Raw genomic sequence first — 27,170 nt, 5'->3', positions numbered from 1 at the left:
AGTCGGCGGAGTGCTGCTCTCAGTTGGTCTCACTGGGAGCAGTACTTGGTGGAATTAATTGCTTGGCTTTCCAGAAGGAGCTCATAACACAGGATTCCTTTCCAATCTCCCATGTATACTCTACCACCTTCTCTGGGTGAAGAATGGGCTGTGGTGTGGCTGGTGAAGGTTCATTTCACTTGCCCCATGATCTCTGCCATTCCACATTCTTGTACAGTATCCACTTTTCATCACCCGTCACAATTTATTTTAAAAACAAAACATTCTCATCACCTTTAAGTAGAGTAAGGTAGGGAAGTGTCAGTCACTCAGTCGTGCCCGATTCTTTGCGACCCCATGGATTGCAGCCCACCAGGCTCCTATGTCCATGAGATTTTCCAGGCAAGGATACTGAAGTGGGTTGCCATTTCCTTCTCCAGGGGATCTTCCCAACCTAGGGATCGAACCCAGGTCTCCTGTACTGCAGGCAGATTCTTTACTGACTAAGCTACAAGGGAAGCCCATTTAGTGAGAATCACATGAAAATACATGGTCGAGGTTTTTTTCACTTAACTTACATGGAACCTAAACATCAAAGTGATGAACATAACCAAACGTGTGCAAATGACTGTCAGTGCTTGATCTGGATACTCTGATACAGGCTGTCTCCTGCAGAGTGCAACACTGGCTGCTATCAATTAGCGTCTCAATTTGATCACCATCGATTTCAACTGGTCTACCCGAGCTCGGAGCACCATCCAGCAAGAAACCTCAGCATGAAACCACTTCTGATACTCGGATCAGTCACAGCACCCTCTCCATATGCTGCACACACCTTTTTTTGTTTCTGACAACGAACGTTCAAACTGCCGCACAAATGCACTCATCTCACACGCTAGCAAAGTAATGCTCCAAGTTCTCTAAGCCAGGCTTCAACAGTACACGAACCAAGAACTTCCAGGTGTTCAGGCTGGATTTAGAAAAGGCAGAAGAACCAGAGATCAAACTACCAGCATCTGCTAGATCAGTGAGAAACCAAGAGAGTTCCAGAAAAACACTCTGCTTTATTGACTACGCCAGAGCCTTTGACTGTGTGGATCACAACAAATTGGAAAATTGTTGAAGAGATGGTAATACCAGTCCACTTGACCTGCCTCCTGAGAAATCTGTATGCAGGTCAAAAAGCAACAGTTGGAACCAGACAAAGAACAATGCACTGGTTGCAAACTGGGAAAGGAGTACATCAAGACCATATATTGTCACCCTGCTTATTTAACTTATATGCAGAGTTCTAGCTCCGGTTCAGTCGCTCAGTCGTGTCCGACTCTTTGTGACCCCATGAATCGCAGCACGCCAGGCCTCCCTGTCCATCACCATCTCCCAGAGGTCATGCAGACTCACATCCATCAAGTCCGTGATGCCATCCAGCCATCTCATTCCCGGTCGTCCCCTTCTCCTCCTGCCCCCAATCCCTCCCAGCATCAGAGTTTTTTCCAATGAGTCAACTCTTCGCATGAGGTGGCCAAAGTACTGGAGCTTCAGCTTTAGCATCATTCCTTCCAAAGAAATCCTAGGGTTGATCTCCTTTAAACTGTACTGGTTGGATCTCCTTGCAGTCCAAGGGACTCTCAAGAGTCTTCTCCAACACCACAGTTCAAAACCATCAATTCTTCGGCGCTCAGCTTTCCTCACAGTCCAACTCTCACATCCATACATGACCACAGGAAAAACCATAGCCTTGACTAGACGGACCTTAGTCAGCAAAGTAATGTCTCTGCTTTTGAATATGCTATCTAGGTTGGTCATAACTTTTCTTCCAAGGAGCAAGCGTCTTTTAATTTCATGGCTGCAATCACCATCTGCAGTGATTCTGGAGGCCCAAAAAATAAAGTCTGACACTGTTTCTACTGTTTCCCCATGTATTTCCCATGAAGTGATGGGACCAGATGCCATGATCTTCGTTTTCTGAATGTTGAGCTTTAAGCCAACGTTTTCACTCTCCTCTTTCACTTTCATCAAGAGGCTTTTTAGCTCCTCTTCACTTTCTGCCATAAGGGTGGTGTCATCTGCATATCTGAGGTTATTGATATTTCTCCCGCCAATCTTGATTCCAGCTTGTGCTTCCTCCAGCCCAGCATTTCTCATGATGTACTCTGCATAGAAGTTAAATAAGCAGGGTGACAATATACAGCCTTGACATACTCCTTTTCCTATTTGGAACCAGTCTGTTGTTCCATGTCCAGTTCTAACTGTTGCTTGCTGACCTGCATACAGATTTCTCAAGAGGCAGGAGCCAGCTCACTAAGCACGGCCGAGAGGAGCTACCCACGTCTGAGGTCAGGGGCAGCAGCCTAGACTGACAGGCTGCGACGGTGCAGGAACGGCCGAGAGGAGCTACCCTGTGTCCGAGGTCAGGGGCAGCGGCCGAGAGGAGCTACCCCGGCGTCTGAGGTCAGGGGCGGCAGCCAGGAGGAGACACCCCGCGTCCGAGGTCTGGGGCGGCAGCCGAGAGGAGCTATCCTGCGTCCGAGGTCAGTGGCGACCGGGAAGAGCTACCCCGCGTCCGAGGTCAGGGGCGATGGCCGAGAGGAGCTACCCCACGTCCGAGGCCAGTGGCGGCCAGGAGGAGACACCCCGTGTCCAAGGTCAGGGGCGGCCGGGAGAAGTCACCTTGCACCCGAGGCCAGGGGCAGTATTTGCAGAGTACATCATGTGAAATTCCGGGCTGGATGAATCTCAAGCTGGAATCAAGATTGCTGGGAGAAATATCAATAACCTCAGATATGCAGATGACACCACCCTTATGGCAGAAATCAAAGAGGAACTAAAGAGCCTCTTGATGAAGGTGAAAGAGAAGAGTGAAAAAGCTGCCTTAAAACTCAATATTCAAACACTAAGATCATGGCAACTGGTCCCATCACTTCATAGCAAACAGATGGGGAAACAAGGGAAACAGTGACGGACTTTCTTCCTTGGGCTCCCAAATCACTGTGGACGGTGATGCAGCCATGAAATTAAGAGACACTCGCTCTTTGGGAGGAAACCTGACAAGCCCAGAAAGAATATTAAAGAGCAGAGACATGACTTTGCCCACAAAGGTCCATCTAGGCAAAGCTATGGTTTCTCCAGCAGTCATGTATGGGTGTGAGAGCTGGACCAAAAGAAGGCTGAGCACCAAAGAATTGACGCTTTGGAACTGTGGTGCTGGAGAAGACTCTTGCGAGTCCCTTGGACTGCAAGGAGATCAAACTAGTCAATCCTAAAGGCAATCAACCCTGAATATTCATTGAAAGGACAGATGCTGAAGCGCCAATACTTAGGTGACCTGATGTAAGAACCAATTCACTAGAAAAGACTTTGATGCTGGAAAAGATTGAAGGCAGGAAGAGAAGAGGGTGACAGAGGATGAGAGGGCTGGATGGCATCACCGCCTCGATGGACATGAGTCTGAGCAAGCTCTGGGAGATGGTGAAGGACACAGAAACTTGGAGTGCTGCAGCCCATGGGGTTGAAAAGAGTCAGACACAGCGGAGCGACTGCAGAACCATCTTACAGGAAGGAATCGGACTTTCTTTTGCCAACCAAACCCAGATAATCAAACACGGAAGAAAGGTCCAATCTCACAAAATAGCCAAAAGAACTTAAATTTAAAAGAATTGCTATCTTGGACTCCCCTGATGGTCCAGTGGTTAAGACCCTGCCTCTCAATACTGGGGACACAGGTTTGATCCCTGGTCTGGGAAGATCCCACATGCCACTGGCAACCTAGCCCACGTGCCACAGCTACCGAGCCTGCGCTCCTGAGCAAGGGAAGCCCCGCTCCCCATAACTCGAGAAAGCTTGCACACGGCTGAAGACAAACTAACAACAAAATGGAAAGTAAAGCAAAACAAAACTGCTATCTTTTATCAAACTGGCAATTAAAAAAAAATATTCCCAGGTTTGATGAAGCTGAGGGCAGACGCCCTCTTACTGACCCACCTTTCTTAAAGGCAAATGAGAACCCTGAAAACATCCTTTGCCTCCACTTCTCAGAATTTAGTCTAAGAAAACAACCTAATATTTATGGACTGGACGACCGCTGATGTAAAAGGTAAAGCCTGGGGACAGGGCCAAGATGAACAGGATTAAAACAGGGCCGGTGGACAACGTGTCCTGAAGAGTCAATGCTCCCGCCAGCACAGCAAAGGAGAAACCAGAGGCAACAGGCATGCGTGCTGCCCCAGAGCCAGAGAACGGTGGGCCCCTCAGCCCTTTGGCACTCTTTACCTTCTAAGACGTATTTTCATTTGGATGCCTTCCTTTTATAAATCATAAGAGGGGAAAAAATTTTTTTAATCCATCAAAATTATGTATTTAACCCAAAGCCCTTAGTTACAACCTGGAAAAAACCAGCAGATTCCTGGGCCCTTCAAAGATGCACACAGCCCCCTGCATGGACCGGGGTCCCACCTGGTGTCCTCCTCCAGGGGCAGCGCCGGCAGCTCTCAACAGAGCGCTGCTCAGAAAGTGCGGCCGCCCAGGCCTGGGACAGTGGGCGCCAAAATCCACGCAAGTGCCTCGTGCATGGAAGGGCAGTGCGCACAAGTGGCCTAAGCGCGTCCTCCCACATCCTGTCAATACAGTGTGAATGCTTGTAAACGGTTCTGCTTCCTGCAACTTCCTGTCCCTCTGTGCGTTTGATCCGCCGTTGGCTGAATCTGCAGATATGGACGGCTGAGCGTCCTGGGACAGCCTCGATCACAGAGGGCCCTGTCTTGGGACAACCATACCCACACCAAGGGCAATGTGGACAGAGGTGCTGCCCCCCAGGCTCCCACAGAAACTGAGCAAGACGACTGGAGAAGGCAGGGCAGGGATTTATCACACTAAACGCATCAACACCTACACTTCTCTTCTACGTTAATTATACAACCTAGAAGTTAACCTCGTACCTTTCAAATCTACTTAATGGAGTAAAAACAACAGGGGACTCTAAGCCAACTGGACTCGACACCCTTCCCAGCTCGCCTCCACACAGTGACAGCAACTGCGCAGCCGTCTCCCCACGACAGGCACGCCACACACAGCACGCAACACGGGACTAGCTCTACCCCACGCTCCCACCTCCTCCCAGCCAGCACCCTCTACGCGCCCAGTGTCTGCAGCGGGAAAGGGGAAACCAACGTTCTTGCTTGCTTCCCCAGCTCACCCCAGGTCACCCTCTATCACCACACACACACCGATCCCGTCTGCAGCCCATCACAGAGCCCCTCCCTCAAGCTCATCTCCCGGAACACCCTCTCTCTGGGCAGAGCAGACCCCCAGCCAGACCTCCCTGTGACATCACCCCGTTCTGCGCAGGGGCGCCCGTGGAGAGGGTGGACACACTGAGGCCCAGCCCTGCCCTGCCCTGCCCTGCGAAGGGCGTCCAAAGGCCCCAAGAGCGGGTGTCTTCACATGCCCAGGACAGGGCTTGCCCAAGTGAGCAGGCCTGGTGCCACAGGCTGGCAGGGCCGAGCAGGAGGACGGGCTCCTGGGGCCCCTCTCCGGCCCTTCCTGCACAAGTGAAGTCCTCTCAAGGCCTCAGGATGGCTCAGGGAGCCCGACCCACCACACCACCCTCACCACAGGCCTGTGCCTCTGCCAGGCTCCAACCCGTGCTCATCTCTGGAGCCTCAGGGCCTGCTCTCACAGCAGGCAAGGTCTGCTGAATGAAATGCTTATTGCTAATCTGAAGAACCCAAAGAGTTTTCTTTGTTTCTTAAAGTTGCACCCAGTCTCGTTCAGGGCACACTTACGTCTCGATGTAGCTTGAAGGAGTGTGGGAGACATTGTCGAGCCGTTCCTGCAAAGCTGCCAAAACTTGAGGATTCTGCATCACCTGATCTGTGAGCTTTTCTGTTAAGAGTTAAAGAAAAAAAGACAAAGACAAAAAAACATAACATACACCCACCACACAACAGCCAACGTAAAAACGTTTTTTCCAAAAATACTTATATTTTGGAGAAGGAAATGGCTACCCACTCCAGTATTCTTGCCTGGGAAATCCCATGGATGGAAGAGCCTGGCAGGTTACAGTCCATGGGGCTACAAAAGTCAGACACAACTGAGCAACTGGACAGCAACATACTACGGTACACAGAACTGTGAAAAAGTGAAAAGTGTCAAAGACACTTATTTTCAAAGGCATAATCTACGTCAGTCACCCAAGTGGATGGTTAAGAATCTACACAGGGCGCCTGAGGGTCCTGCTCCTCACCTGAGCGGCGGAAGCCCCCACCTCCCAGCCAGGACACGGTCACCAGTCACACACGCGCTGTGCTGACCCCCGATGAACAGAGGACCCTGAGGGCCATCAGCCCTCCCGCGAACCGGCACACCCCTGGCTCACGACCCACGCTCTGCACTGAGCCGACTAGCCCTCAGCGACACTGTACAGAAACCCAAAGTCCGCATCCTCACCTGACTCCAAAGGAAGCCCAGACCTAGAGCACTGCCCACCCTTCTGTAAGACGGGGACGAGAGCAAGCTGAATGTGACAGCAGGCACTCTCTCTCAGCATGCACCACAAGCTCAGTGGCTCACGTGAAGCACTGCGCGCGCATGTGGAATGCATGTGACTGCGCATCTGCAGCACTGCATACGTGCGCAGCATGCAAGCACCGAGCACAGCCTCACAGCTCTGGCTCCAGCCACCGGAAGGCCTACAGACAACGATGGCACACATGTTCTGGTTTCCAAATCTCTCTCCTCTAAAAGACACAGGGCTCCTTGCGTGAATGTGAACTTCAGGTCTGGGGCAAGGAAAGCTCGAGAGACAATGGAACATCCCCTGTGCCACAAAGGTAGAGAGAACCCAAAACGGAAGGAGACAAAGCAAAGGGGACACAGAAGCCAGCTTTAAGGGACCTCCAAGGCCACACGGGACAATCTGCACACCAAAAAGAATAATGATGGCAAATGATAAAACACCGAACAAAAAGCAAACCCATGAGTCTATAGTAATGTTAGAAAGGGACAGAGGGACGTGCTTCTTTACCGGACGTTATCTGTCAGTGAGATTGACAGAAACAGGAGAACACCCTCTACTGACCACCAAGGTCATCCCCGACCCAGCTAGGACCGTCAGTGGCGTCTGAATCCCCACGCAAGCGTCTCAGGGAACACACGAGGCCCACAGAACGAGGTGTCTGACACCCTGCTGACTACAAGGTCCCTGTCAGTGGAGAGACTGGCGGACACTGGCTTCCCCTCTCAGCCTGAGGTGCCTGCTGGTCACCTGACTTCTGCCAGGTCTGAATGAAGCGCTGGCCTTCATTTTAATCATTCTAACTCTGCTAAAGCCTCTGAAGTACAGTAACCCGGAACTTGAATTCCTTGTTCTATTTCACTAAAAGGCTCAAGAGGAGCCTCTACTCTGCATGCAAGTTCCCCAGAGGCTCACCCTCCCACACGCAGCACTAACCTGTGTTACTCGCATTTTTAGCAGCTTCCAAGGAATCTGAAGGAACCCCATCTGGAAAACTAAGATCACAGATTTAAAAGTATTAGTCTCCACAAAGTTTCAAGACAGACAACATGGGCCATTTTTCTTATCTGACAAGAGCCGTCAGCTGGAGCTCCGAATGACACTTGGCCCCAGCTCACCAACCAAGATGCACGCTCCCACAAGCATTGTCCGCGCTGCCTTACCTGCTATCTGCCATCTGAATGTCTTTATCTCCTACAAATTAAAAAAGAATGAACATTACTAAATATTCACAAACAAAAACATTTCAAATGCGTTCTTCCAATGCTGATTTTCTGAGATGAGGACGAGGACCTCCTAAGGAGGGGCAGGAGGGAATGCTCTGGGGCGCTGGGAATGTTCCAGACCTTGAATGGGGTACTGGTTACCTGGATACATACACTTGTCAGATTCATCAAATTACACAAACTATGTGCATTTCAGTGCAAGCACATTTCGCTCATAAAACAGTTCTCTTGTTGGCACTAAAATGACCAGATTTCGGAATAATGACAATTAAACAATTTTAACTTGTGTTTACAGCAAGTTTTAGAAACAGGAACACTTATTGATGGTTAGGCTAATTATTTAAGAGCAATTCAAAACACTTACTGGTGTTCATATTGTTTTTAAAACTGTGACTCACATGATGAGTTTAAATTCTGTTTATTCCATATGGCCTTTTTTTTTTTTCTGGCAAGGCACTTGGATGGTCCTGTAATACTCAGAACCATTCTGTAAAACAGGTATTACCGCTAGGGCATAAAAAGGCTGAGGAACTTCCTCAGAGTCACAAAACGGAAACATCTGGGACTGAATCTACGACTCCTACGCTGAAGATGAAGTACTTGTGTGAAAACACCACATAATACACTCAGCACGACCCTACTCTTACAAGAGACATGAAAAAAAAGACCACCTCCAGATCAGGGGACTCTACCCATAAAGGGCAGGTCCTAAGACACTCACTCCGTAGAGACCTTGATATTAACCCTATCCAAATGCACAGGTAAAGAGTCAGGCTTGGTGATCAACCTTTCTCAGTCCTACGTTTAGCGACCCCCCCACCCACCCCAGGGCTCCGAGGGGCATTTTCAGGCTGACAACTGGTGGATGTCTCCTTCCTGGACATCTGAACAAAGCAGAAACCCCTTAATCAGTGCCCTGGGGTCAAAGAGAACAATAACCCTTCCTAGTTAGGAAAAATAGCTCCAAATGGAATTTATGAGCTACAACTAATTTAGCTCATAACTAATTTAACTAACAAGACATGCTAACTATTGTTTCAAAATAAAATAAATTAAACATGTTAACTATTGGTAGTTCAGGTGGTAAAGAATCTGCCTGCAACTCAGGAGACCTGGGTTCAATCCCTGGGTCGGGAATATCACCTGGAAAAAGAAATGGCAACCCACTCCAGTATTCTTGCCTGGAAAGTCCTAGGGAGAGATGAGCCTGGTGGGCCCACAGGGTCTCAAGAGTCAGACATGACTGAGCAACTACACTGCTACCAACTATTCTAAGAACTGAAAACAGCACATACGTGTTACATTATCGTTTTCAAAAAGCTAAATGACTTAAGCAAATGAAAACCAGCAGTGGAAAAACACTCTCCAAGGGTCCCCATCACCTCCTGCTGAGTCCACAGTCACCCACACAGAAACCCGAATCCCCGTGCTCCCCAGCTGAGCTCCCCTGCAGTCGGCCGCATGCATACAACTGCACCCGGGCTATCTCCAGGTTTCTGTTCTGCCGTTTCACACTATAAACACAGAACACGAGACAGGCAGGCCTTTAAAACAACATCTGATGCCAACATGTTAAAGGCTAACACACTTAGCTTTTACCAGTTGTTAAATACCAAAGCCTTTTCCCCCAGGATGTACCTCTGGAAGTGTCTATGTGAAGACATCTCAGCTCCCCCATCCCAGGTTACTCCTCACACAGCGATAGATTGTGACTGCAGGATTCCTGGGCCAAAGACTAGGAAAGGATTCTGGAGCCTACTGCCAAGGTGGTTAATCACTGAAACCAACGATCACTCGGCTTCGTATGTAAACCCCACACCGCCTGACAAATACACACACCAACACCTGTGCAGACGACACGCAGCACCTGCTCCCTGCTGCAGCAGCCTCACCGCCGGCTTAACAGCCACGGCCCCCCTTTCACCACCCCATCAGGCCACACCCCTGATGCCAACCCCTTCGTGCTGGCGAGGGATGTGCGCAAGGCGCCTCCCCACACGGACTCTAGCAAGGAGGCGCACCTGGGGCACAGAGGAGGGCGCTGAGGAAGGGAAAGGTGAGGTGCCTGGCCCGAGGTCACATGGCTAGCATGGTGTGTTTCTGTCAATCTAGAAGTGTCAGGGGAAGCATACTGATTCAAACTGCCCACCTGGCCAGCACCATAGCAACCATTTGCGTGAGTTGTTTTACAACAAGAGGTCCTGCTAAGGAACATGGAACTAATAAGCCACCACCAACTGAAAGAATTCGCGAAAGGTCAAAAGGAGACACATGTCCGACCACCTCCCAGAATCCTTCTCTCTGACATCCATCTTGGCTGAACAAGGCGTGCACCACCAGGAAGGATTCTGAGTCAGAATGATTGGCTAAGGACGACCCGGACACTAATCCGGACTCTTCTTCGCTGAGACTGACATCCTGACCACTCGGGGCACTCAGGGGCCAGCTTGCCTGCCAATGGACCAGGCCCAGCGGCCGCGACTGGGACCCTTTTGTCCCTGGTCTCCTCCTGACGCGGACAACTGGCCAGAGTGCCCGAACTGGGTAAGGAACAAGAGACTTTACTGACCTCTCTTCCCTTCCCTCTCTCTTTCCTCTCCTTAACCCTTCCTATCCTTTCCTGTTTTTCTAGTCCCCAGTCCTGGAAGCAGGAATCTGGTCAAAGGGCCTCAGCCTGAGCTGAGGATTAGAGACTCATCACCTCCTCTTGGCAGAGAACTCAATTCTGGTTCTGGTCTGGTCTGATTTCTGGTAGGGCTGAGATCCAGTCCTCCCTTCTCTGGAGGCCCAGGGAAAAGTCCCATAAGGCCTGGGCATCTGCAGGGGGCAGGAGACGTCTGTAAGGCCACCCCTTTCGCCCCCCTCTCCCGCCTCCTCCCCCTTTTTCTTTCAACCTGGCTTCCTTTCCTCCCTTGAAGTCTTTGAAGACCTGAGATATTTTCCTTTACTCTGTTAGTACTTGGATCTGCAGTTCCGTGTCTCTACAGACCAAGGGAAAATGGGGAAAAGCCTTTAAAATTTTTATTTATTTCAACTTTTTTAATAAACTAGTAAATTTTATATTGTAATACCTAATTCATGACTAAACTTAGAAAATGAACCTAGATCTTGTGTCTGTCTAAATATGTCTTGGTATGTCTTTGTCTCCGGATAATATTTTTGAGGTTAATTTGTAAATGAGCTCTATTTAATTGGCTTAAAGAAAAGTGCTTACAAATCAAATAACTCTAAATTAAACAATAAATTCCAGGTTCATGTGAACTTGGAAGTATTCAGTATTAAAAACCTAATATTAATGTTTGTTGACCTATCTAATATAAACATGTCTTAGAGTAATTAACATTAAGTAAAATATTTTCATTGTACCTAAGTTTAATATAAGTTAAATATTATCATATCTATTACAAGTTTATTAATAAGGAAATTACCTCGAGTGAAGAAACTTCTAAAAAACAAATGCCCCATGCTATGCAATGTGGAGGTTTGGGGCTCGGTAGTTTTGAAAGACAGCTTCTGCTAGGCTGTCTACGTGGGTCTGTTGATACTGGAACGCTCTGACACAAGCATTAAAAGTTAAAGCTGTGAATCAGAAGATTTCTAATTACCTTTCCAAGTTCAGCTACTCCGCCCTACAGGTACAAGGCCTCGGTAGATCCCATCCTCTTTGTCATCCCATCTCATCCTCTGTCGCCCCCTTCTCCTCTTGCCTTCAATCTTTCCCAGCATCAGGGTCTTTTCCCATGAGTCAGCTTCTTGCATCAGGTGGCCAAAGGACTGGAGCTTCAGCTTCAGTCCTTCCAATGAATATTCAGGGTTGATTTCCTTTAGGATTAGCTGGTTGGATCTCCTTGCTGTCCAAGGGACTCTCAAGTCTTCTCCAGCACCACAGTGCAAAAGCATCAATTCTTCGGCGCTCAGCCTTCTTTATGGTCCAGCTCTCACATCCATACATGACTGCAGACATACCTGAATACAGACCTTTGTCAGCGAAGTGGTCTCTGCTTTTTAATACACTGTCTAGGTTTGTCACAGCTACTCTTCTACGGGGCAAGCGTCTTTTACTTCCTGGCTGCAGTCACTGTCCGCATAAATTTTGGAGCCCAAGAAAATGAGATCTGACGCATCTGTCTGCCATCAAGTGCTGGGACTACGTGCCACGATCTTAGGTTTTTGAACGTTGAGTTTTAAGCCAGCCTTTTCACGCTCCCCTGTCACCTTCATCAAGAGGCTCTTTAGTTCCTCTTCAATTTCTGCCGTTTAAGAGCTGCGTCATCTGCATATATAAGGTTGTTGATATTTCTCCTGGCGATCGACTCCAGCTTGTGCTTCATCCAGCCTGCCATTTCGCATGGTGTACTCTGCATCTAAGTTAAACAAGCAAGGTGACAGGATGCAGCCTTGACACACTCCTTACCCAGTCTGTGGTTCTGTGTCTGGTTCTAACCACTGCTTCTTGACCTGCATACAGATTTCTCAGGAGGCAGGTCAGAAGTCTGGTATTCCCATCTCATTAAGAATATCCCACAGTTTGCTGTGACACAAAGGCTTCAGCATAGCCAACGAAGCAGAGGTAGATTCTTTTGGAATCCCCTTGCTTTTTCTATGATCCAGCATATGTTGGCAACTTGATCTCGGGTTCCTCTGCCTTTCCAGCTTGTACACCTGGAAGTTCTCAGTTATGTACTGCTGAAGCCTAGCTAGAAGGATTTTGAGCATAATCTTGCTGGCACGTGAAACGAGTGCAAGTGAACAGTAATTTGAACATGCTTTTCTTTTTAATTTATGTATTTTTATTGGAGGCTAATTACTTTACAATACTGTAGTGGTCTTTGCCAATTTTGAACATTCTTTGGCGTAACACATACCTTAATTTAAAAATACTTAATTGCTAAAAGTATGGTAAGCATCACCTGAGTCTTCAGCAAGTTGTAACATCAAAGGTCTCTGACCACAGATCACCATAAGAGAATTACAAAATGTCACAGACACGTAAGTGAGCAAATGCTGTTAGGAAAACGGCATCAGTTGTCTTGCAGACATGGGGTTGTCACAAATCTTCAATTGAACGACACAGTACCTGAGAAGCACAACCCAACGGGCACACCGGTGTGACTCAGCTGGTTGGGCGGAAGCAGCCGAAGGGAAGGCTGCAGTCTCACCACCTCACACCCAGCACGGGATGTGCCCCCTGCATGCTTCAGTTAAGAACCACTAGTTAGTTAGCGAACTACGCAAGATCAAGACTCACTTAGGAGATTTCTTGTAAGTAGTTATGAGGTGTCACTATGACACCGCCCAAGTCAAGTCACAGGAACTTCACCGGAGGAGGAGGGAAGATGGGAGCAGGCTGGGACCCTCACAGTGAGCGAGAGTGATGCATACAGAAGCTGAGAAGACTCCGGCGGGTGCCATGGCCTGCTGAAAGGTGTGGCACGGACGGCAGCTCCACACAGCCTCAGCAGTGTCGGGTTCAGAGACGGCAGCCTCTGCTAAGAGGGCAGCAACAGGCACCGCTCTGAGACATGCGCTATCCTCAGGCCAGGGATCTAACTGTGGGAGGCAGTAACCCAGGGGTTAGTTTTGGATAAATATCCCGAGGGCATTCCCTTCTTTCTCACCCACAATAAGGAAAAGGGGTAGCTGATAATCTGGGTATCAAGGGTCAGTGGATTTATTAAACTTTTCTTCAAAGGCTAACTGTGGTGTTGGAGAAGACTCTTGAGAGTCCCTTGAAGTGCAAGGAGATCCAACCAGCTAATCCTAAAGGACATCAACCCGGAATATTCATTGGAAGGTCTGATGCTAAAGCTCCAATACTTTGGCCACCTGATGCAAAGAGCCAACAGAAAAGACCCTGACGCTGGGAAAGAGTGAAGGCAGGAGAAGGGGAGGACAGAGGATGAGATGGCTGGATAGCATCACCGACTCGATGGACACGAGTTTGAGCAAGCTCCGGGAGATGATGAAGGACAGAAGTGTGGAGCGCTGCAGCCCATGGGGTCGCAGAGAGTCAGACGTGAGCAACTGAACAACGACAGCACGACTATCCAGGTCGTCCCAGACAAGGCCAGATCTGCTGCTCTCCAGAAAGGCACACAGGCCTACCCTGGCAGTCCAGCGGGCGAGACCCCGCACTTCCACTGCAGGGGGTGTGGGTTTGACCCCTGGTCAGAGGACTAAGACCCTGCAAATTGCATGGCGAAGCCCCCTTGCCGCCCCCCGCCCAAAAAGGCGTACAGGGGCACAGTCATTAAAGAGAAGTTTGGAATCCAACTGCAACAATAACCTGGCAGCCAAAGGAAACCCCGTAACTGGCAATGTCTTTTTGTGGGACTTTTGGGGAGGCGAGTGAAGAAGCAAACCACCTCTACACCGCAGTAAGGTGGCGCCAGCCTGTGGGAAGGGCAGCCCTGGTGGTCCCGAGGCTAAGCATCTGCCCGCCAACGCAGGAGACACGAGTTCCAGCCTTGGACTGGGAAGACGCCACAGGGCAACTAAGCCTGTGAGCCACGGCTACTGAGCCCACACTCCGGTGCCCTCGAGCTGCAACCACTGAGCGTGCACCCCTCGAGTCCCTGAGCCTGGAGCCCGAGCTCCACATGAGACGCCGCCGTTAACAAGGCCCTCGCACCACCACGAGAGGGGAGCCCCCAGCCACTGGCACCAGAGGAAGCCTCTGAGCGGCAATGAAGACCCAGCACCGCCAAAAACCAATTTTTAAAAAACACCTTAAAAAAAAAAAAATCTGTGAAAAAGGGAACCTCAGTAAAGCCCCCAATGCACGACTGTCCAGGTATACTGTCCTTCCCAAGTAAAGGCAGGAAGTTAGATTGATCAACAGGAATAAAAATAAAAGCTACATAAGTCACCCACAGTGAAAAAGTTGCTTCCAGTAGAGATAAACACCAATAGCACGCGGGGGTTAGGGGCGGCGGGGCAGCAAGGAGTCACAACACTGCTCGCTGCCCAAGGCCCTGGACACACCCCCGCCTGGGCCGTCGGGTTTCTGGCAGTTCAAGGGCACGACAAGGACGAGTGTGCGGCCCAGTCTGGGACAGAAGCGGGTCCTGCTGAAATGCTCACACCTCTGCGAGCAGGAGCTGCTGAGCCCTGACAGAGCCGCCCTGGGCCCACCAACACGGGAAGGCCCTGTCTCCCCCACCTCCTCACCGGCAGGATGGAGCAGCCCAGGTGTCCTCGGAGGCGCTGCACGGGCGGGTTTGGCTGTGCGCTCTCTGAGGCCAGACCCACCCTGGGTCTCCACCTGCTGGAGCTGCCCTTCTCTCAGGGTCATCTTCAGGGATCCAGGCCAACTGACTGGCCAGACTGACAAGACCAAGGCAGACACTGTCTCCAACTCCATACAGGTTGTTCCAACAGGGTGAGGCTCTGGTTAGGTCACTTACAAACATGAATTAGAAGCCACCTCTGTGGGCTCAGCATCGGTACAGAGAAGCCTGACTTGCCCCCAAGAACAATCTGGAGCCTGCTGTAACAGCTACGGACGGACACGGCAGGCCTCTGGGTCCACGCGTGCCTTGCACTCCAGCCCAGGGACCGGGGGCCGGCTCCAGGCTCCGCGCACATTTTCGGCCGTTACCTCAGCTTGGTCACATCAAAGGCCCGGTAGCTGGTTTCATTTAAGCTTCAGGGATCGTTCAGGGTTTTCTCAGCTGGTTGCCTTAGTCCAGCGTTAGGCCTGACTTATCTGAGACAAGCACATGGACTGACTGACAGGCCGGAGGGGCCAAGCTGGCAAATCGGGGATACAGTACTGAACTCCTCCCCAGGTCTATGAGAATGCTGTTACCTTGGGAAAGCCCATGCAGCCCTAAGCTTGACATTTGCCCACGGGGTATAGGAAACTTGCTATGATTTAGTAGGGTCCTCAGGTCTAATTTTGAAAGGGAAAGTTTTAATGGGCTTGTCTGGTGAGGTTTCAGTGACAGGAAAGAAAGGAAGTTCCGGTAAGCGGGGCGGGGGCGGGGGGTGGGGGGATAAGGAGGCAGCAAAGAGAGATACTGGAGAAGGAAATGGCAACCCACTCCAGTATTCTTGTCTGGAAAATCCCACAGACAGAGGAGCCTGGAGGGCTACAGTCCATGGGGTCGCAGGGCCAGGAGCGACTGAGCAGAGAGATACAGAGAAGATGAAGCAGCAAGGGTAGGAAGGGCCTCAGCTCACGAGGAAGAGGCCTCCGACGTTTTACAGCCCCCCCTCTTGTTGTTTACTAGGTTCCATTTGGAAACAGTATCTGCTAAGGAGGCAATTTTACGATCCTGAACACATTTAGAAGGCTCCAGAGAACAATTACAGTAACCACTCCATGTGGCCGGCTTCATCTGGTAGCTGCGGGTTTCTAACTTGGTTTCGAGAAAAACAAGTTTGGGGAGATCAAAGGTTCCTTGGAATTCAGTTATCCTTAGTAAGACTGATCCATTTAGTTAAAAATCTGAACATTTGTAAGTGAAAAGACCCTGAAACACATCAGAGTTCCTGAAGGGGCCACCTTTAGAACCTTCAGATGACTGGGACCCCACTGTTGGATTCAGAATGAAACAGCGCTCACCAGAAAACCTGTCCCTACCCAGACCCCAAATACAGTCAGAGAGCTCACCAAAAGGAGGGGCTTGGGATCCGAGAGGAGACTTTCCAGATGAAGTCACGGCAGCCTGCGGAAGGAAGGGCACCAAGGGCTCGCTGGGGTCCCCTGCTCACTGGAAGGGGTCGTTCCTTGGTGGGTGTCTCCTCTGGAGCCCACACCAGGTAATGACAACCTACACGAAATGAGGCAGACCGAGGCCAGCTCAGGTTACCAGAAGTCGAGTTTATTTGGGCGAGCAGAGGAGCTGCATGTGGAACATGCAAGCGGAAGTGAGTGACAGCAAATCCGAAGGCCGAGGGCAGGCCGCTCCTGTGGGCACAGGGTGCAAAAGGGAAAATCCAGTGAGGAGCCGTGCAGCCAGTTCACTGACTTGAAGATGGACAGAGTGCTGGCAGACGCCAGCTGGTTAGAGCATAATGCTCCACCTTCTGTGAATCCGGCAATTTCGGGAAATCAGCCTCACAGTCTCCAACGTTCACCTTCCTGAGCGCGCAGGCATGAGTTTCCCATTCATATCCTTTGATTCCATTTTAGATGAAAATCCTTGCAGGTTTCAGATTCAGACCGTGGTGGCCTTTCCCGCCGCCCACCTTTCCCGCCCCCACCGCCGGCTTCACTTCCTGCTGCAACGACCACCGCTCGATTCAACATGGCCGCTGCTGCTGTTGGAACAGGTGACAGCCCACCGCTCAGTCACGGTCGGGGCCAGCAGTGCAGCCGCAACCCAAGACACCTCCCCCAACAAACGGAGGGTGAAACACTCCCCGCGTCCTGCAGGCCACGCCCCCTCCTGCTGGCCAGGAGGTAGTCTCAAGGCCACCACTCCAACGCAACACCACACTGATACAGAGACCCTATTCTGGGTGACGTGACGGCCAAGCAGTTAGAATTACATACAACAGAACATTCCCCATGCCTCCAGAAGGCGCTGGATCAAGGGAAGAAGAACAAACAAGATAATGAGTTAAAAAAAAGGAAAATACTTCGAGGTCAAAACACCACAAACCCAGAACTCAACAGTGACTACAAAGCACACACGCAGTAATCTGGTTTTGATCTGGGTTTGAAAACCGTTCCTATCATTTCCTACTGTGTAAAGCTCAACATTCAGAAAACGAAGATCATGGCATCCAGTCCCATCACTTCATGGGAAATAGATGGGCAAACAGTGGAAACAGTGTCAGACTTTATTTTGGGGGGCTCCAAAATCACTGCAGATGGTGACTGCAGCCATGAAATTAAAAGACGCTTACTCCTTGGAAGAAAAGTTATGACCAACCTAGATAGCATATTCAAAAACAGAGACATTACTTTGCCAACAAAGGTCCGTCTAGCCAAGGCTATGGTAAAACCCGTGGTCATGTATGGATGTGAGAGTTGGGACTGTGAAGAAGGCTGAGCGCCGAAGAATTGATGGTTTTGAACTGTGGTGTTGGAGAAGACTCTTGAGAGTCCCTTGGACTGCGAGGAGATCCAACTAGTCCATTCTGGAAGAGATCACTGGGATTTCTTTGGAAGGAATGATGCTAAAGCTGAAGCTCCAGTACTTCGGACACCTCATGTGAAGAGTTGACTCACTGGAAAAGACTTTGATGCTGGGAGGGATTGGGGGCAGGAGACGACCAAGGGGAAGGGGACGACCGAGGATGAGATGGCTGGATGGCATCACTGACTTGATGGACGTGAGTCTGAGTGAACTCCGGGAGATGGTGATGGACAGGGAGGCCTGGCGTGCTGTGATTCACGGGGTTGCAAAGAGTTAGACACGATTGAGTGACTGAACTGAACTGAACCTCGGTTTCAACATCCACAATTAGGGCCTACCTGAGAGGCGGCCTTGAGGATGGGATGAAATGCAGACGGGCCGGGACCTGACCTACTCCAGGCCTCCCTCTACTGTTAAAATATGCTGTCAGACCCTACTGAGCGCTTTGCCAGGAAACCTACAAACCGGGTCACTGTAAACATGACTACCCTTATCTAGGAAACACTCACCTAGCGTGGTGACATGTTACAAACAAGCGGGAGTTCAGTTAGTCAAGCTTCATCACCACTATTTTAACAAAACTTTCTTAAAATAGAAAGTTATAAGGAATTATCAAATTTGCAGATTTAAGAAATATAACCATCCATTTGTTTTAAATGTTAGCATACTGAGTTTAATATTAATTTTATGAAAACACAGCTCCAAACCTTATCAAAAGGATCTCTTACTTTTAAAAGGCAATTAAGTTGAAAGATGAAAGGAATACCAGGCAATAGCATATTCTAAAATATCAAAAGAACACAGCAGTTCTGTCTCCCTTCCAGGGTCAAACAACAACCCTGAGCCTCTAACTCCAAATCTGGACTGGCATGCAAATTTCCATGATTACACAAATGAATGGTTTGCTATTTATATAAGACACCTCACAATTCTATTTATGGATTTAACTTATTTTTTTACCCCAAACTTTTCATAGGGGAAAATATTTTGGTTGTAAATTATCCAATATAACTTTATATCCTTAATTTTTAACTGAAAACATCTAGCCCATAGTTAGTAATTCCGTAATTTCAAACTGGGCCACTCTCAAGAGGCAAGGTGTGAACCGGGGAATGTGGTCGACCCTCATATAACCAAACCCGTTTCTACATGCATTACCTATCTTAACTCAAAGGTCCTCAATATCTTCCCAGAACTGAATGATTAAAATGAACTTAAATGTAATCGATATACTTCTGTAAGACTTTAGAATTTCAACAGAGTCTATAATTCTTATTAAACTAGGGTGGCCGTCAAATGAACCCCACAGCACAAGCACTTGGTTCCCATAAAAGTCAGGGCTGGTGACCCCGCTCTACCCCCCGAGGTGGAGCCCGATCAGTCCTCCAGGCTTACCAGGCCACATTCTGGCCCAGGGCAGAGAAGCCACCTATTCCCAGAAGGCATCAGGATGCTGCCCCCAGACATCCCACGCCTCCACCCGCACACCCTGGCCGCCGCACGGAGCCTGATCAGGAGTCTCCGTCGGTGCCCTCCTTAGTGCAAGGAGGTAACTGTGCTGGATTCACTATGTCAAGTGAAAACACATCTAGAGTCGAGTCAGATCACTAATGTAAATAGGTGAATAATAGTGTAAATGAGACAATAGAAAATGTCTTTGTAAATCAACATACTCTTCAATATACTTGTAATCTCTTAGCAGTTAAAAAAACAAGTTGTCCATGTCCGAAACTCATACAAGCAGCCTTAAAATTATGTTCAAACTGATTTCAAACATGTGTAATGACTGACAATCTTACATGCACTTTTTCTTTTGTCATGATCAAAAAATTATTTAAAAAATCATATGTATTACATGTTTACAGATGAACTAAAACTGGCAAGTAGTTAATTTATGTCTAATTTATGTCACCAAGTGTTAGTTATGTATGTGGGAACCACAACTTCTGTATATGTTTGAAGCTTTTTATTTGCATGTTTTTTAGAAAAAGAACGGATAAATGATTCAGTGTAGCTGAAGCTCCAGTACTCTGGTCGCCTGATGCAAAGAGCCAACTCACTGGAAAAGACCCTGAAGCTGGGAAAGACTGAGGGCAGGAGAAGAGGGTGTCAGAGGATGAGACGGCTGGATGGCATCGCCGACTCAAAGAACATGAACTTGAGCAAGCTCCAGGAGACAGTGAAGGACAGGGCGGCCTGGCGAGCTGCAGTCTATGGGGTTGCAAAGAGCCGGACACGACTCAGCGACCGACAGATGACCCATGTCTGCCTTCCCACTGAAGTCTAAGTTCCACGAAGGCTGAGGTCTATCTACCTGCTCAACGCAGCCATCCCTGTGTCCAGCACAGAACTAGGCAGAAGCCAAGGAGCAGGCAACCCACTGCACTCAACCACTCCCCGCTGCCGAGGGACAGTCTACCACGAGCTGCCTGCGCACAGCACGACAGCAGCAACCCTTCACACTCGAAGCCTCTCCTAGGCAGGTTCTAAAGACACACAGGAAGTTACCTCTGTCCACGAGACAAGGGCAGACTGTCTCTTCAGAAGCTTGCTCCAGACCAAGCCCTCAGTTTTCACAAAGAAAGTAAAAAAGTTTCCTTTCCTTAACCAAAACAGTCTATTTTTACTGGAGGCACAGCGATTCTTCATTGCTGCAGCTCCAACTTCCTCCTCCACTCTCTCCTCTCTGCAGCCCTGTGTGTATGACTGAATGAGTCAAACTCTTCAAAGTTCTCTTAATCCAAGGTCTTGTCAGCTTGTCATATCACTGTCTCCTCTATTTCAAACTGCAAACACCCAAGTCCCTATTTCTCTTCTACTCCTGTTTTAAACGCACCGACCCCTATCTAACTGTCTCCCACTGTGGAAATACACGAGGGCAAGGTCTTTCATCTGTTTTGTTCAGTGCAATAAAATACCCCAGGATCTAGAACCCTAAAAACACCTGGCAGAGAGATGGCGTTCATGGACGAACAGACAGATGAGAACCATGGAAAGCTACTTGGCGGTCACTGGGTGAACAGTGCTCGCTGTCGTTGCTGTTTGCTGCCTAAGTCGGGGTCCAACTCTCCTGCGACGCCATGGACTGTGGCCTGCCAGGCTCCTCTGTCCATGAGACTTCCCAAGCAAAACACTGGAGTGGGTTGTGCTGCCATTTCCTTCCCCAGGGCATCTTTCTGACCCAGGGATCAAACCCGCATCTCTTGCATTGGCAGGCAGATTCTTTACCACTGAACCACCTGGGAAGCTGGATAAACAAGCACTAATGTTTTAAATTAGAACATCCCCAGCTTCATTCTTAAAACTTGCGCACATATTTAGATTGTACAGTTGCTCTTTCTACCACTCCACACAACTATTACACAGAAATCATCTTAGCTCGTTTTTGAACAGGGTTTTGGGGATAAGAATAAAATGCAGTGTGTGTCTGTTAATCGCTCAGTTGTGTCCGACTCTTTGTGACCCCACGGACTGTAGCCCACCAGAATTCTCTGCCCGTGCAAAGAATACTGGGGTGGATTGCCATTCCCTTCTCCAGAGGAACTTCCCAATCCCGGGATCAAACCCTGGTCTCCTGCATCGCAGGCAGATTCTTTACTGTTCATTAAAAAAAAAAAAAAAAAAAAAAAGGCCCCACAGATCCAGAATGGAAGCACCTTTCGTAACAGCTGACAAAATTTATTTTTAAGAGGAAAATTAAAGCTGCACAGTGAATTGCCAAGATCAAAAGGTAGAGTTCATGAAGCGATCTTTTGTAGTTTTTGTCCCTATAGAAATATACTGCCTCTCCTATTACTAAATACTCATGTAATTTAAAATTCAACGGCAAACAACGTAAAGCAGCCCTGCTTTCTCAGAAGAGGACAGGGAAGAAAACCCAAGGCTGTCAAACAAAAACAAATACATGGCATCATAAAAATCCCACTAACAGTCCAACACAAAACACGTCACTGCCCATTAGTAAGAGCAGTGCTCAAGAAAAAAAATCTCACAAGTGCAGTTTAGGAAGGCAAGTGTTCACTGAACCAGGAGACGGTGTGCAAATCAAGCAACGCTGAAGGAGAGTGATTCCCTGCAGTAACCCTGCACCAGCTGCTTTCTACTTCTGAAATCACTCCACTGGTAGAACAGGCTAAGTAATATCAGCCTTTTATTAGGTTGGTACAGAAGTAATTGATGTTTTGGATCCTGAATTTTAAATCATTATAACTCAAACACATCTTTATTAATCAAAACAGGAACTATTACAACCAATTCATTTTTGCCAACGAGAAATAAGTTGGTTTATTTCTCCAGAGTGAAAAAATCTGCGTTCAGGATCTAATCAACTCTTGGAAAGCATTTTATGCCTCCTGCTGGTTGTGGAAGCGCTTTCCCTGCAAAAGGTTGTCCAGATGTTTGAAGAAGTGGTAGTCAGCTGGTGAGAGGTCAGGTGAATCTGGCAGATGAGGCAAAACTTCGTACCCAATTCCCTCAGCTTCTGAAGTGTCGGCTGACGTGAAGGCAGAAGTTATCGGGGAAAAGAACTGGGCTCATTCTGTTGACCAGTGTTGTCTGTAGGTACTGCAGTTTTTGGTGCATCTCATCAGTCTGCTGAGCGTACTTCTCAGATGTAACGGTTTCGTCGGGATTCAGAAAGCTGTCGTGGATTAGCAGGCCGCCAGTGACCATGACCTTCTTTTGGTACAAGTTTGGCTTTGGCAAGTGCTTTGGAGCTTCCTCTCGGTTCACCAACTGAGCTGGTCATCGCCAGTAGTTGTATAAAATCCACTTTTCATCTCACATCACAATCTGATCAAGAAATGTTTGCTGTTGTTACATTCTAAGAGAAGACAACACATCAAAATTGCGATTTTTCTGATTTGCAAGCAGCTCATGAGGCACCCACTTAACGAGCTCTTTCACCTTTCCAGTTTGCTTCAAATGCCGAAAGACTACAGTATGCTCAACACTGGGTTCTTCAGAGACTTCCCGTGTACCTGCAAGAGCAACAGCTTCGATGATGCTCAACTGCGGTCGTCAACTTTCACGGGCCGGCCGCTAGGCTCCTCATCTTCAAGGCTCCGGGGTCCCCTGCAGAGCCTCCTGGGCCGCCAGTGCACCGCGCCCGCCAGCGCTTCCTAGTGGTCCATGTGCTGTGGATGTTGCAGGTTCTCTCTGCAGCTTTACAGCCCATTTGAAGTCAAATTTTAAGAAAACTCTCAAATTTGCTTTTTATCTAATATTTCTACAGTCTAAACATAAAATAAACTGGAAGTAATAAGTCATTAGCAAAAAACATAAAGCAAGAAATGCATGTTACAATGATGTATAACATTACCACATTTATTTTAGAACATAAAAATCAGTATCAAACGGCAACGTTAACAATGAAAACCATAATTACTTTTGCACCAACCTAATATTAAACCGTAATGACTTTGCACCAACCTAATACTTTGTCTGCCTAAATACCTCTTCCTTTAAAACAACAAAAAAGTAAGCACTCCCGAAACAGCAGTCCCAGACAAATCTCCCAACAAGCTCCTCAACACCGCCTTATTATTCAAACATGCCATCACTCAGAGCACCAGTTCTTCCCTGTTTCGTATAGCTAGTGGCCCTTTAGGGCTTTGGGAATTTAAACCACCCACTGGCCACAGACACTATCCATAAAAAAAAACCAACCCACCCTTGTTTCTCTGGCAAAACTTTCAAAAAGTACAACACAATCAAAACAATCTTAAACCATTTTAAAACTGTGGACAATGAACAAAAAGGAAGAAAAGTAACTGAATGTGAGGAATTGTGAACTCTTATCAGCCCATGTATGGATTTACACTTGAGGTCACACCTCCTGACGCTAGAAGACTATCTACTTGCTCAAAAAAAAAAAAAAGCAAGGATTTCAATCGCAACCCTAGTTGGCCAGAAGCTGCAGACATGGAATTAATAACACTTTCAATATTAAGAAGCTGGTAAAAATCCTGACAGGTTAATGGAAATAGTTTAACTAAGGATTCAAGCAAGAATTCACAGGCTGTAATGCATTGATGAACACATACCATCTCTAAGCCCTCAATTTCTATAAAATCATGATCTCAGATTAAAATTTCTCAACAGAAAATATCACAGAAGGGTCTGATAATCTTAATGGTCAATTCACAAAACTACAGTATCTGTACACTTTCAGAGGGCAACAATCCTAAAACATAAGTATCCTTTCCAGAATTCAGTTTACTAAAGCTATCAAACCAAAAGTGACAAAATCAACTATTGTGAAGAATTCAATTTCTCCAATCACCATTCTATACAGTATTTTCAAAAATAATGCAAAGGTCACAAAAGTATTTAGATGTTAATTTGAAACACAGAGGCACAAATAACAGCGGACATTCTGAGTTAGTAACATGGGTCAAAAAAGACTACAAAGTAGTAACTGGTGTTTAAGACAGCACTACAGTGTTGGGATTATTTTATATAACTATAAATAACTATTTTGAGAATAATTACTCTCTCATCATTCCACGAGACCGCAAACTTCCAGTGAAAGCTTTCCTAAATAACCTCAAAACAGTCACAATTTATTTTATCTATAAAACGATCTCCCTTTGTCACTTAATTCTATAGGAAATTTAAGTCTTGCAATGGTATTTTTATTGACCAAGTCTTCAATCAATCCTTCCAAACCTCAGAACAAATAGGATACTTTACCTTTGAAAGATGAAAGGAAAAATTTCCCTGTCACAAAACAAGTTTAAAAAAAAAGTAGCTAACAAACTGAGAAAACTCATTTTCTAGCATTTCCTTCTCCTGTCAACTCTATCTTAACAAGTTAACCACTAACAGATAACGCTAATGTTTAAGCCACCTTCCTCCACTTTAGCATTCAATCTTTTAAATATATTCCTACTCGTAACATCACCTTTCTTTCTTGGAAAGTCTTTTTTATGTTAGCATATTATTTATCCCACTAGCTATCATTAATCGCTGTCTGCAATCATTTCCAGATTCTACTACGGAGAGCACTTAGCATTCTGTGGAATCACAGAATCTGGAGCTAGAAATAATCAACCAACTCAAATCCTCAAAACCTAGACTTCAGTTAGGCTCTGCTGCTGCTAAGTCACTTCAGTCGTGTCCGACTCTGTGTGACCCCATAGACAGCAGCCCACCAGGCTCCCTCATCCATGGGATTTTCCAGGCAAGAGTACTGGAGTGGGTTGCCATTGCCTTCTCCGCAGTTAGGCTCACTGCAATAATAAAAACAGCTTCTTATTAAAACGTTTCATCCTCTCTACAGAGAAGCTGTAAAGTTAGGCAAAGTTCCCAGGTGGCTCACTGGTAAAGAATTCACCTGCCAATGCAGGAAATACGGGTTCAATCCCTGGTCTAGGAAGATCCCCCGAGTCGTGAAGCAACTAAGCCCGTGTGCCACAGCTACTGAGCACAGGCTGGGAAGCACAACTACCAAAGCCCGCGTGCCCTAGAGCCCCAGCTCCACACCAAAAGCAGCCACTGCAGTGAGAAGCCCGCGCACAGCTAGAGAGTACCCCGCCCCCGACCTAGAGAAAGCCCTCCTGCAGCAATGAAGACTCCATAGGCCTAAATAAATAAGTTTTAAAAATTTAAAAACAAAACTGCTTGCATTTTAACCCAAGTTGTTACCCTGCAAACACCACTTTACTTAACCCTCTCAGGGCCTCAAGCTTCCTGAGGTTACAGGGGAAAGCAACAGTGCTTATCTCAAAAGTCATTAGACTCCTGAAATGAGTCAACGCAAGCCAAGAGACTATCAGAGCTCCTGGTGTGTAGGACAACTATTAATCACTTAAGAGGAACAGTTATTTTTTTTTAAAAAAAGTAATTTTAAAGAAGACAACTTTTAAGTTCAACGACTCATTCTGAGAACTTTCGGGTGCCTATTCTTATACTTCACAGCGTTGCTGTTGTTCAGTGGCTCAGTCGTGCCCGACTCTTTGTCGCGTGGACTCTGGCCCACCAGGCCCCCCTGACCGTGGGATTTACCAGATGAGAATACTGGAGGGAGGTTTCCGTTTCCTTCTCCAGGGGATCTTCCAGACCAGGGGGGCGGGGGGGGCGGGGGGGGCGGGGGGGGGGGCGGGAAGGGGACACGAACCACAGGCCCGCAGACAAGGGAGGGTATGGGCATGCCTGACCAGGAACCCGACCCCCGCCTTCCTCGGGGCCCAAAAGGCTTCATGCTGAACCCAGACCCGGAGTCACTGCGGACGATGGGAAGTCTGATCGCGACCGGGCGACCCTCTGCTGGGACGCACAGAAGCATTCGGCAAACAGAGGACTGGGGAGGGAGGGGAACGCGGCCAGGCAGTCAGGTACCAACAGGCACACCGCTGTGACTGCCGTCACAGTCTCCGGCAGCGCTGGGTTCGTCGGCCGGCCGCGCTTCCCCGCCTGCAGAATGACGCGGCCGCGCCGGCCCGTCCGACTCGCTCGCCCTCCCGGCCCCGACGACGGCAAGGGCCGCTCAAAGCGCCGCCGCGCCAGCAAACCCGGGCCCGGAGCCCGCGGTGGCGGCGAATCGCGGTCACTCCGCCCCGGGGAAGGGCTCCGGCGCCGAAAACAAAGGCCCCGGGAGGCTCCGCGCTGCCCCGGGCGCTCGCGGCCCGGCCCGCGGCCTCAACCTCCCCCGGGACGTCGCAGGGCCGGCGGGAGGGCTGGCGGGGGCCGCGCGGGAACAAAGCGCTCCTGACCCTCCGGCCGCGCGGACACCTGCCGCCGCCTCCCGGCCGCCCGCCGGGCCCCGCCCGCCTCCCCGCGGGCTCCTCTCCCGCCCGCCCGCTCCCCACTCCGGGTCCGGCCCCGCCCCTGGCGCCGCGGCGCCCGGAGATGGCCCCCTGCGCGGCCCCCGCCAGCCCGGCCCCGGCCCCGCCGGCCCCCACAAAAGCGTTACCCAGCCGAGCCCTCACCGCCGCACCTCACGCCTCCTGCGGCAGTAGCGGCAGCCGTCTGGGCTTCGCTCACTCCGGGACTGCGCCGCCGTGGCCGCCAACAACACCACCGCCCATTGGCCGAGTCCGCTGTCACCGCCCTCCTCGAGCAAAGCGGGCTGCTATTGGACCAGCGCGGCGCAAGTCCGCTACGCTTCGGCGCCGCCGGCGCCGGCCAATCAGAGGCCGTCCCGGGCACGCGGCGCCGAGACCCTCGCGCTCATGCAAATAAGGGCATGTGACGTCACCAGGGCGCGCGCCCGCGCTCGTTTCGCCTCTTTAAGAGGCGGGGGCGCGTGGGGCCCACGTGGAGGACGCTTGCTGCTGCGTACCCGTGTGTGCAACCGGGGCGCCACCCCTTTCGTCCCCTCACCCACCCACCTCTGCCTGTGCAGTCCTTTCCCCACCTCAA

General features: G+C 49.0%; 1 protein-coding gene across 10 annotated transcripts in view; it reads right to left on the bottom strand.

Annotated features, from left to right (window-relative positions):
• NAP1L4 (nucleosome assembly protein 1 like 4) overlaps positions 1-26,874 on the bottom strand; it is a 51,225-nt gene extending 24,351 nt beyond the window's left edge. For 2 of the 10 annotated variants that reach the window (XM_069565739.1, XM_069565735.1), the window contains exons 1-4: positions 26,722-26,834; positions 7,654-7,684; positions 7,427-7,485; positions 5,760-5,859 (exon numbers count right to left, since the gene is read on the bottom strand). In XM_069565739.1, coding sequence (XP_069421840.1) covers positions 5,760-5,859; positions 7,427-7,485; positions 7,654-7,667 — 173 coding nt within the window. In that variant the 5' untranslated portion in view covers positions 7,668-7,684; positions 26,722-26,834. Of the gene's footprint in view, positions 1-5,759; positions 5,860-7,426; positions 7,486-7,653; positions 7,685-16,333; positions 16,631-25,814; positions 25,975-26,721 lie in introns of those variants that run through there. The other 8 variants (XM_069565732.1, XM_069565731.1, XM_069565736.1 and 5 more) reach the window with 7 other exon arrangements.
• Between the last annotated feature and the right edge of the window lie 296 nt (positions 26,875-27,170).

The sequence above is a fragment of the Ovis canadensis genome, chromosome 21 (assembly GCF_042477335.2).
Source record: "Ovis canadensis isolate MfBH-ARS-UI-01 breed Bighorn chromosome 21, ARS-UI_OviCan_v2, whole genome shotgun sequence".
Lineage (NCBI taxonomy): Eukaryota > Metazoa > Chordata > Mammalia > Artiodactyla > Bovidae > Ovis > Ovis canadensis.
This window is presented reverse-complemented; position numbering and strand designations above follow the sequence as displayed.